The 11,516-nt window shown below is 47.3% G+C and overlaps 4 protein-coding genes across 4 annotated transcripts; 1 reads left to right on the top strand and 3 right to left on the bottom strand.

Moving 5' to 3' along the window:
• Positions 1-165: 165 nt before the first annotated feature.
• On the bottom strand, positions 166-2,775 carry cp8 (putative carboxypeptidase Y; the record flags this gene model as incomplete). Its single annotated transcript, XM_022636116.1, has 6 exons — positions 166-243; positions 303-769; positions 834-1,194; positions 1,245-1,943; positions 2,458-2,679; positions 2,737-2,775. The coding sequence occupies 6 exons, from the start codon at positions 2,773-2,775 to the stop codon at positions 166-168; spliced, it is 1,866 nt and encodes a 621-aa protein (XP_022484012.1).
• Positions 2,776-3,339: 564 nt separating this feature from the next.
• PENARI_c027G07318 (uncharacterized protein) lies at positions 3,340-4,071 on the top strand (the record flags this gene model as incomplete). The annotated part of the gene is made up of 1 exon (XM_022636092.1): positions 3,340-4,071. One exon carries the CDS (start codon positions 3,340-3,342, stop codon positions 4,069-4,071), a length of 732 nt encoding a protein of 243 aa, XP_022484098.1.
• Positions 4,072-4,742: 671 nt separating this feature from the next.
• Positions 4,743-5,748, bottom strand: PENARI_c027G07702 (uncharacterized protein; the record flags this gene model as incomplete). Its single annotated transcript, XM_022636095.1, has 2 exons — positions 4,743-4,779; positions 4,832-5,748. 2 exons carry the CDS (start codon positions 5,746-5,748, stop codon positions 4,743-4,745), a joined length of 954 nt encoding a protein of 317 aa, XP_022484120.1.
• Positions 5,749-7,897: 2,149 nt separating this feature from the next.
• Positions 7,898-11,168, bottom strand: PENARI_c027G02139 (uncharacterized protein; the record flags this gene model as incomplete). The annotated part of the gene is made up of 3 exons (XM_022636046.1): positions 7,898-7,905; positions 7,957-9,833; positions 10,558-11,168. The coding sequence occupies 3 exons, from the start codon at positions 11,166-11,168 to the stop codon at positions 7,898-7,900; spliced, it is 2,496 nt and encodes an 831-aa protein (XP_022484066.1).
• Between the last annotated feature and the right edge of the window lie 348 nt (positions 11,169-11,516).

An 11,516-nucleotide genomic window follows, 5' to 3' on the forward strand; every position in this document is an offset into this window, starting at 1 on the left:
CAACGCTTTGAATGGTTTCTGGACAGCCACGTCGGATATCTGATCCTGATATCAAAAAGGAAGGATGTCGTTTTGGACATGTTTTTGTAGGTGACTTATGTTCATTGGGAATTACTATTTGCTTCAGACAAAAGGTATTTACACAGTAGCACCTTCGAAAGGGACTTAAGAGCCAACGAAAGGAACACCCGTAATCCACCGTGTTAGTATATCAAACGCGACATCTGGGCGATCTTGGGGCAGCTGTCACGAAATGTCAATTAGCACCTAACCAGTTCCACGCATATTGAGCAAGCACTTACTAGATGACCCGCCCCGTCAACTGTCACCAAAGCAAACCGTGATGCAACTTTTGAATGACCATCAAATTGTACCCGGACTTCTTTAGTCGTGCCGACCACCTCATCGCGACCATCCACCTTCGAAATCCAAGGCTGCAGTGACTTCGCTGAAAACTCAACTTGACCTTTCCAGGAAAGCGAATTCGCCCATCGATGGCATCCAGCTGTGTTACAAGCCAGATCGAGATTTCCTTGATAAGCCAAGAAATGTACTCCACGAGAAAGGAGGAATAGCACAGCATCAGACGCGCAAGTCATGCCCTCTGGTGTAGTCCAAAACGCTTTTATAACGGCATCAGATTCGATTTTATACTCCTTGATCTCATGCGGTGGCGAGAGAGCATTCCAAGCAGTAGGTGAATTAAGATATTGCTCGATGTGCTCTGTCTTCTTATAGCAAAAGTTATCGACTACACACAACCCCGTGACTATAGAACTTTGCGTCAGTTACACTTTAAAAATGGCATATGCATGTTGTAGAATTTTCCTTACTATCGAAGCGGTTGCGACCTCCTTTCCCGCTCTCATTCTCATACCAAGAAGTCACGCCGTCCATACAAACAGAGCTAGCGGTGTTGCAAATATCAGTGTCGGGACTGCGGATGCATGTATCAGCGACGTCCATGCACCGAGGCATACTAGTCGCCATGATATCGCATCGGGTCTTATTGAATACGGGCATTGAAACACCGGGGTTAGTAGTGCAAAGTGTTTCCCAGTAGCCGTAGAATGTGTCCTTAGGAGACATGAAACCATTGCCTACTAGGCATGACTTGAGATTGACTTGGGTCTCCTGAGGATATCGTTCGTTTTGAGTCAAGATCTCAGCCCCGAGATAGGGAATGTATTTGCCCTACGTAGTCGGTTAGTCGGATACCAAACCAGTGTAGAATCAATTCTCACAGCATAGGACTCTCCAGAGAGGTGAACATCCAAAGACAGCTTATCAGGGAATATCTCAGAAATGAAGATTTGAAGGAAATGATGCATATCAACAGCCGCCTCCTTAGAATCGTGCGGGATGTCGTAGCCCTCATCAACATAAGAGAAGCCAACACCGGCCGGCTGATCAACAAAAAGCAAAGACGAGTTTCGGTTCCAGGCCCATGGATTGCGAACGGTTCCATTGCCATGCTCATTTATCAAACAAGGACCAATCTCTTGGAATAGGCCGAGCATACTGGAGGCACCGGGTCCACCGTTCATCCATAGTGTTAATGGATCGTTGACGGGATCATTCTGGCTGTCAAAGTACCAGAAGAATAGGTGCTTATGTCCAATATCTAGCCAGCCTGTATACTGCATTGAGTCTGTGGCACAGATTGTCTCATTTTGTTGCCGGATGCGTATTGAATGAGGTGAATTTGGGCTTTGGAAGGTGGTGAAGTCCGATGCTGATGGCCCGCGTAGGACCGTTTGTGAGGCATAGCTCACGCCTAATAGCGCACTCCAAATTTTCCACATTGCAGGAATTGGTGAAGCTGTGAGACTGGAAGGAAGCAAGCACGTAAAATAAATAGCGGCGTTGTTATCATGATAAGCCGCGACATTACATAGCGTTGCAGGGATCGGAGTTCGGCCCTCGGGTTGGTTCCAATAGCCCTAGGCAACAATATCAGTTTCCTCTGCATATTTTATCCTTGGCAGGTTATGTTGAAATATAAAGCTGAGTGCGGAGTCCAGACTCAGGTACTGCGCCTCGCTCTTTGTGCGGGGACAAGAGGCTGAGTCGATCGATCAGCGCAAATTGTGAAGTAGCGGCATTTCCCGAAGATACATTACTAGGATTGGATAAAAAATTATATTCCCCTGGATTTAGAACTTAGTTCCCAGGAAAAATGCAATTTGCTCCTGGGAGAAGAATCACGGCGAGAATACCGCACCTAAGTTTGTGAGGCTCCGGTGATAGTCGGCCCTCGCCTATGACCAAGAAACCTTGTATCACATATCGTCGACTTTGTTTATATAGCTGCTATCTTTGGTTGGATTTAGTAGGAAAAAATAGTAATACGCCTTGAGCGGTAGAAATCCTTTATAAGGTTCGAAGTTAACGGTAGCAAAGGGTATCAATAGGGCAGCGAGAGAAACCGGAATTTAGGCCGCGGCCGCAACTTACCTGATTGGGTTGCCATTGCTTGTAAGGGTGCTTAGGGTCCTGCTCACTGAGGATTTTGTAGTATAGGGTGAAAGTATACCTGACCTGCGAACGACACTGTTTAGAGCTACCCTGGGACAAGGAGATTGGACCGTGCCTGAAATGGCTTTCCCATGAGCTCGCTGGTATCTCACCGGGTAACTTGTAGGCCAAACTGTCAATGTCACCTATGGGACGCCTAATCTGGCCGAAGTATTATATCAGTAAAATTTGTCATTGCCTGATTTTTAAAAAAAGTACAGTCTGGAGTATCGGAATATGACCTGACGTAAGACTCATGAGGCGGTTATGGGTAGGTTGACAGGGCAGTTCACAATGCCCTGTCCTCTTTGGGGTTAATTATGAGCCAAGAAACTGCCACACCAGGGAGGATCACAGGGTCCCATCAAAAGCAAAGTCAGTACTTGGTAGCAGTGGCCGTACGGTGAAGTATCAACTTCATTGTTAGTGTTCTACCCAATACCTTGCCTTTTAATCAAATCAGCCTCATCCCTCCGTGTCTGACTCGTGCAATATTGTTTTGACTGAGTGTGGAGTATCATGTGGGGCTAATCTTCGTTGTAATAGGCCTCGGTTTCAGGCGTAGCTCAAGCAAATTTTAGCGTATGTAACCCAGCGCAATTAGTTTGCGGCGACTTTGGGGGCGAAGGATTTGGGGTCGTATCTAGATGGAGTCTGCAGCGATCCCGGTTAGAAGCCTACCCCCTCCCTCCTGCCGTGGGCTAGGTTTTTGTGCACGTATAAATAGGGAGATGGGGCGCTTTGAATATTATTATTCAAGACAATACAACCTCATAGCGGGTTGCCCATAGCTCGTTTTTCTTTCTTATTTGAGCATCCATAATGGCGCTTCTTTTCGCTGGTCTCTCCCTTCTAGCGACTGCCCACGCCGCGGAGCTCACCCCTGTCCCCGTTCCGTACGGATGTGCCAGCCTACCAAATGTCCAACAGACCGGTCCCAACTCTGGATTTGCGGGCCCCTGGAATATCGTCGTGGATCAATGCGTGAACACGACCGCCGCCGACAATGCATGCACTATCGAGGGATATCGTAATGTGGCTCGAACTATCACTGTGGATGGTCAGCCCGAGGCAAAGAGAGGTTTTGTAGGGCTTCCCGTGACTCAATACAAACCAATAGGACTTCGGAAAATGCTAACAGAAGCCTTCCAGGTCAGTATCGTCAACCAGCAATATGATGCAATGTCATACCTCATCTGTAACATTGGAATTGGATTTGAAGCCATGGTTTTCTACGATAACGCGAGTGAATATTTGCCTATCAATATCACCAGCAACCCTGCGGATGCTCTACTCCAGTGGGGTCTAGCTGAGGATGAGAGTGAGGTGATTGATGCGTATTATCATTATATTGACGGCACCAAGCAGGATGGTATTTTCCTTGGTGCCCACAATGTTACCAGCTGGGGTGTCCAGCAGCAGAAAAATATACCCGGTACTAGTGGGGGCCCGATGTGGCAGCTCCGCCTGTTAGGCCCCAGCAGCGTGGACCAGGAGACTGGCGAGGTTTTGAAGGAGGGAGAATACAAGACATTCATTCGCATTGATGCTTGAAGGTCTTCGGCTTCTAACAACAACCAAATTTACTTAATGCTACTATCTTTGAAAAACTAGATTATGCACGATACTAAATCATAAAGGACCTAAAATCCGGATTCCTTCACGTAATGATTGTCTCTCCGTTATTATCGACAGTCACCGATAAATAGCTAGCTAGCACGATAGTTAAAAATGTGCATATATGTAGAATATATACACGAAGGAACTTAGCGGGGAATATGTACCGGAAAACCATCCGGTAAACCACTCTAGGAGTGTGCTTATTACTACTATTAACATAGTTCGATATCTACTATTGTTACGTAGCGTATACTAAACGGACTGATAAGATCCTCGTCGTAGGCGATTTTACGTGCCTTGTTTATAGAAGGGAGTATAGGCACTAGAGAGGAAACTATATCGCCGTATTCTGTCTAGCACGCAGAAAGGCTTTTCTTCCCGGACCAAGAGGAGAATTGGGATCTCGTGCCATGATCCAGTTCCCAGGGAAGGAATCTCGTTGAGTGATAGTCTGTGGATGATATGTGTCGAGTTGTCATCTATTGCCCACCGCCGACAGGAACGCTTCCAAACTTTGCTTCCCCACCGTAACCTAACAACACAGCCTGAATCAAAGACTGCAAAGGCCGTAGAGCTGTTAATCCAGGAAGAAAGGGCTCCGATATTCACGCATTGATGTTGGACATGGGCTGCTTCATTTTCCTAGATTTCTCAGCTTAATAGAAGCTCAGGTGCTTGACGGAACTCCACTTACCTGCGGGTGTGGGTCGGCGAAAGAGTTGCTCTGTTTCCCTCTGAGGTTTCTGTGGACGATTCAATTGCATATTGTGGAGCTGGGTAGGCCTGGCCTAAAACGTAGTCACTACCGCTCCCTGAAAAGTTCGGGCGAGACGTATCCACGATCGCCGTCAATCTCCCAAGGACAGCAAATTCGAGTTTGAGCTTAATGCTGTAGATAGCGGATTTTAAAAGGACCTGTAGGTAGTAGAGACCAAGGAACTCGACCGTCACAATCGCAACGTCCATGAGGATAATGAGGATGTTTATTGCAATCAGTTCGTACATGATGGTCTTCCGGCGAGTGTCGTTTGGGTTTAGCTGTAATAGTTTGACGGTCTCATGAATGTAGAGAAAAGATATCAGGAATTCTTGAACGCAAAACCAGATCACCTGCAACCGCTCAACAACCGTATAAGCATTGTTCCAGGTGGGTGTTCGCACGAATGCAGTTCCGAAAGTGGTGACAGAGGTGGGAACGGCGATGAGCAGGGTGTTAACAACAATCACACAAAGGATGAATCGTAGGACTCGTTGGTTGTAAAGGACCAAGTGGAGTCGCGAGTAGAGCACAAAGGACTGTCCAGGGACCATAAAGTAGAATCCGAAATTGGAGAGGCTCAGTGACAGCCATAGAGGACCGATATTGAAGAAATGCAACAGGTTGCCCAGGCCACTGGGAATAAGCCCCAAGGTTGTAGATAACGTGAGAGACCAAAAGTAGAGTCCCTGATAGCGACGAAAAGTAAGGAAGATAAGCACGCTGAGTTCGACGGCATTATAGAGAACTATTGCCACCAGAATACCCATGGCCACTTTGATAGCAACGTTGTCTCCTTGATAGCCTCCAACCAGCCCTTCCGGCCCCTCGGTCACGAAGGAGGTTTCTGGCATGGCACTGGCTTCTGCGCCTCATGACACAGACACGCTTGCACTTTGCAGAGGGCCTTTACATGACGGTCCTACATATTATACCAGAGGAAAAAGGTAGAAATATCACACGCGGCCCTAATTGCCACCATGGAGCTTGCCATGGTTGATGATAAACTTTAATCGAAAGTTATTCAGGGAAAATGCGGGGATACCAAACATATTCTTCAGATCTAGGCTTTCGGATGGAAAGAATGTAGATTTATCCGCATGGTCTAGATAAAATGACCATTTCGTCAGGCTCTCGCGGAGCAGGCGATCGAGTTCATCGTTGGGGCAGATCACATCATCAATAGTCATGTGTAAAAGGGTCTGCAAACTTGACGAAATGAGAGATCCGAGAGAGAGAACCTTTGTTGTGTTATGTAAAAAACCAACACTGGTAGGTAATAGAGTGATTTACTAAGTCAATGTCATGGAGGTGGTATGTGGTCACAGAGAGACAAAGATAAATCATGCCTTGCTTAAGCACGAATAGACGTGGACAGTTATGTAGAAGAGCCAGAAGGCAGTGCGAATCTTCCGCTCACCTGTGATCAAGCAGCCATATACCACAAGTCGCTACAATTAATCTGCACAGCTATCGTCTATAGTTAGCTTTGGTTGATGCGAATAATCGGACCTAGCTCACGTCGTGAGAAGACGTGAGTAATGAAGAAGTCCCCATTATACATGCACCATATGCCTGATGCAAACACTTCAACCCCAGTACGAATTGTTCTCCTGGTCTCACAAAAATGTCAGAGTATGTCTCATTCTACCGTGTCGCGGCGGCCAATCTAGGCCTTGAAAGTCCGACGAACAGATGGAAGAAAGCCGATTCATGGTTTTGGAGACAATAGAGAGCTAGCAAATAGCAAAATCCATCGGTGCTGTACTTTCCGCTATCATTATTCAAGCCTGCTGTACTGATATGTATATGACGAACTCCTAGACTGTGAAGGTAAATCGGTAGCCGGGTTCAGTTCGGGTTGTATTGTTTTTCGGACAAGGAACGGTCGGAAGGCGCTGCACGTGCCATAGGGAAAAGACATATTAACAATCATAGATGTGTAACTTATTGGTCGACGTGGGAAACAAAGAACCGTGTGACCTATTTATCGATCTCCTATATAGTAAATCTATTATTTGTTTTCCAAACAGATACATGTATCATCCAGAGCTTTCCTTGTTGACTAACTAACATTTAAGTCGCAAAATCTGGAAAGCATAACTATGAACTAGGTTATTGGTAATTACAACCTAAGATCTTGCATTTGGCCAACGAGCGCAAGACAAGACGTGCTTGTCGATTCGGGTTTGATAGGTGCCTAAGGGGACAGGTGGCTGGCTATATGTAACGCAACATAGATATTACTATAAAGGCTACTAGTCAATGGATCACTAGTTTCGTTTGACCTTGGATGATACTGTATTGATGAGAACTTTACATCACGCTTGGAAACTGCATTCAAAGTGGTACAGCAACTATGAACTTTTCGGCGTTAAATCCACCGCGTGGTAGGATTCCAGATCCGTGGAACATTCCATTGACGTTTCCACTCTTGTTCGGCTCGTGCTTCCTAGACTCGAGAGTTTTCTAAAGCGCCGCGCAAGGCTTTGGTTGCCTGCAAAACTCGCGTATTGCCTATAGGGCTGACTTCCGGTTCAAAATGGTATTGTAGTGTTAGATCTTCCGAAATATGAGCGACAACTGTAGATAATCCAATACAGCTGTAAATACTGGCGTAAAATTAGCTCTGTATTAGACCTGTATCTCTCCAGGGGCTTCTAGAACGTCGATCCTGCAAACAAGCAAAACAAAGGATTTTTGCTCCTTTCGCGGCCCCTCTAAAAGATGTGGATCCTCAAATACCGTAGCCCACACCCACACCGCTTACATGGAGCAGCGGCTAGGTGAGTAGAACTCCTCACATATGATATATGGAATTAGGCGATGCGCCTTGACCGTTCAACATAATTTGAGAGTAGATTCAACTAGCCAGGTCTTATCCACCGAGTGCTGGATCTTCTATCTTCGATTGATGTCGAAACTCCGACCTAGAAGCATGTGCACCACCTTCCTGTGACCCTGAATCCCGGCGACTTACAGTACTTGGATTGCATCGTGAAACTATCCACCTTGGGTGTAGGCATTGGCACATCGATCCAGCAGCAATTGCACCACCTTACTATGGCCGTTGAATGAGGCGGCGTGGAATGCGTCTTCAAAATATCCACCTTGAGCGTTAGCATCAACGCCTCTCTCCAGCAGCATCTGCACCACCTTATCATGGCCGTTAAATGAGGCGGCCTGAAATGCATTGCCGAAGAATCCCCCTTGGGCATTGGCATCAGCACCTTGATTTAGCAGTATCTGCACCACCTTGTCATGGCCATTAATTGAGGCGGCATAGAGTGCATTGTCAAAATGTCCACCTTGCACGTTCATATCAGCACCTCGCTCTAGCAGCACCTGCACCACCTTCTCGTGGCCACTACATGATGCGGCCTGAAGTGCATTGCCGTATTGTCCACCTTGAGCATCGATATCGGCGCCCCGGTCTAGCAGTATCTCCACCGTCTTTCCATGGCCGCCGGATGATGCAGATTGTAGTGCATAGCCAAAGACACCACTATGGGCATTCACATCGGCACCTCGATCCAGCAGCATCTGCACCACCTGCTCATGGCCACCAAACGACGCGGCCTGAACTGCATTGCCATATTGTCCCCTTTGTACGCCGACGTCAGCACCTCGGTCCAGCAGCATCTGCACCACCCTTTCATGGCCTCCGGATGATGCGGCCTGGAGTGCATCGCCAAAATGCCCTCCTGATGCGTTAACGTCAGCACCTCGATCCAGCAGTATCTGCACTACACTCTCGTGCCCTCCAGATGATGCGGCTTGCAGTGCATAGCCATAGTCACCACCTTCGGCGTTCACATCGGCACCGCGATCCAGCAGCATCTGCACTACTTTTCCATGGCCGTTGGTCGATGCGGCCTGTAGTGCATTGTCAAAATGACCACCTTGGGCGTTGATATCGGCACCTCGATCCAACAGCATCTGCACCACCTTCTCATGGCCTCCGGATGATGCGGCCTGCAGTGCACTGCCATAATCTCCAGCTTGGACATTTACATCGGCACCTTGATCCAACAGTATTTGTACCACCTTTTCATGACCGTTGATTGATGCAGCCTGGAGCGCATTGCTGAGCCGTCCACCTTGAGCATTCACTGAGACCGATAAACCTTCAGTCCCAGTAGCTAAGATACTCTTCAAAACGGATTCTAATCCCAACCTGGCTGCGTAGTACAGTGGTGATGCTATATCAGTAGCAGGGCGATCATAATCCACTTTTTTGTTCCACGGACGGTCCATGTCATGTAAGCGTATCCACGTAGCGAAAGGCTTTATCTTCCCAGTGAACAGCCTTACCACCAATTTCTCGATTCTAGGCTTCCCTTCTTCCGAGATTGCATAATGATGGAACCAATGTCCGGCGGCATATTGAGCAAGTGGGTACTCTTTGAGCTTTCTCTTGCTTAAGACCTCCACAGAGAAACCGGGTTCTAATAAATAGACAAGACATATGTGGGCTAGTTCGGTGTTCGCAGGCGCACTTCGCATGGCGAATCTCCTTGAATTTTGTTGAAGTATGCGATCTGACTGTAGGTACTCCTGAACGGAGAAATGCGCTATGCGAGCAATCAAGGAGTTTTGTCCGTTGTCATCTTCCGTGGCCGCGAACTCGATAAGACCAAGGCAAATGTCGGCAAGATCATCTTGCCCGTACGAACGACCATCACGATCTAGATGTGGTGGCTCGTTTAAATCAACAGCATGGGCCTCAATCAGCTCGTTGACCGTGAGTGGCCGAGCAGAAAAGCAAAGCACAGTCAAAACTCGCCGCACGTCGTCAATGTACTCTTTGTCAATACTGCACAAGACTCGTTCATACGTTTCATCCAAATCGCGGGGCAAAGCCCGCAGACATTCATCCAACTGATTCCGGTTTCGCGCCCGTCTGATAGCGTTGAACTGACATTCGACATATCTGAAACTGCATGTAAAATCAGCCAAAGTATAGGGAACTGTGTTCATTGTTGGATACTGACTTTCCCTGCGCACCCGTTGTCAATTGTGATTGAATTTCCCCGTGTCGCGCTTTCCACCTCCGGAGCTTTGGGTCATTATTGAGCCGATAAGAGACAAGATTCATGATGTCTTTGTCATTTCCCAAATCCCTCATCAAACGATCCTGGTCATACGAAGGATCCAAAGATTCACGGATATCAAGCTCGTTGCGACTTGTCACCAAAAGATGGACACCAGGTAAGGACCAATTGCGTATCACCTGTATTACTCTTAAAACACCATCTCTCTTCCCGTCTCGAGGGCTTTCGTCTATCGCATCGAGCAGAATATAGGTATCGCGGAACCGGTTAAGGAAGCATTGAAATAAGTCGAGTAAAACTCCCACTGGAGGGGAAACCGACTTATATAATGCATGCAACTGCTCTAGATCCCTTTCACCATCGTCAAGTTGTCCCGACAGCTGCATGAGCAATGCGCGTAGCATGCCGTCATTGTCCTGCTTCGACTCATCGGTGAAGGAAAAATAAAAGAACGCAATTCCTACTTTCCGCCCCTGCTTCATCTCACGAAACGTATGTTGAATTGCCGTTGAGCAGAGGATCGTCTTGCCACACCCTGCGAAGCCATTAAGCCACAGAAAAGAGTTGTGTTCCGTTAGCCAGTTCGTGAAATGGTAGCCATTGACAAACCATAGTCCCGTATCTTGATGACGTTTCGCACATGCAGCGTTGTGATTGAGAGATGCATCTGGTGCCATCAGCCAGGCACGAATCGTGGAAGAGACCTGACTGGCGTTTGTTCGCTCAAGAAGAGTTTTAAGTTCCAATATATCATCTTGTATTTGGTCATGGCATTTGAGCTGTAGGACATCTAGTGCGAACGACAAGTTTGCACGTATCTCGCCAATGTCTTCTTCAAGCTTCTGTAAGGTGCTTTTTCTAAATGGGTAGGCCGCGCGACGGCCAGCAACTTGGATGCGACCCTTGAAGCCGGGGGCCAGATCTTTCTGAATTTTTCGGCATTCCATATCCAGCTCTTTGATAATTTCTTCACACTTATGCGTTGCCTGTCCAGCTTCCTTGAGTATCTCTTGTGCGTCAGCCTTGGATCGGTGATCCTGCACTGCAACGTGAAGGCATCGAAAGATGCCCTGAATATTCTTGAGATTCTGCGTAATCTTTGCCAAGTTGTTGTCCTGGTCCTTGTATGCAATGTAGAAATTGGCCAAAGATTGGGTGACTTGAATACCAAGTGAGAGCAAACCCGCAATCCCTGATGCGATGGACAGGGGATCGGCCATTGTGGTTGATGTGATAAGTCGCACGAAATGGGGGATATATTTGATTCACATATCGGTTAAACACCCAAGTCAGTCATGCGGAGCTTCAAGCTCGTCAAATGGGACACAGCTTGATGGACGTTCACAATCGGACTGCCGCCGGGGGGGAGTTCACAAGGGATGAGGGGCATGAAGCTGATTATGTCAATTGTTTGGGTAACTTAACGTAATTCACTACCGAGCGGCCACCACCACCGAGTGGCCATCTCTAAAACACATAGTAAACGCGATTGATTACAACTTAATATTTCAACAACGGTAGTCTATATAGAGTTTTCCTATTAGCCTAATGCTTTTTGGGTGACATCT

Source organism: Penicillium arizonense (genome assembly GCF_001773325.1).
Source record: "Penicillium arizonense strain CBS 141311 chromosome Unknown PENARI_contig027, whole genome shotgun sequence".
Classification (NCBI taxonomy): domain Eukaryota; kingdom Fungi; phylum Ascomycota; class Eurotiomycetes; order Eurotiales; family Aspergillaceae; genus Penicillium; species Penicillium arizonense.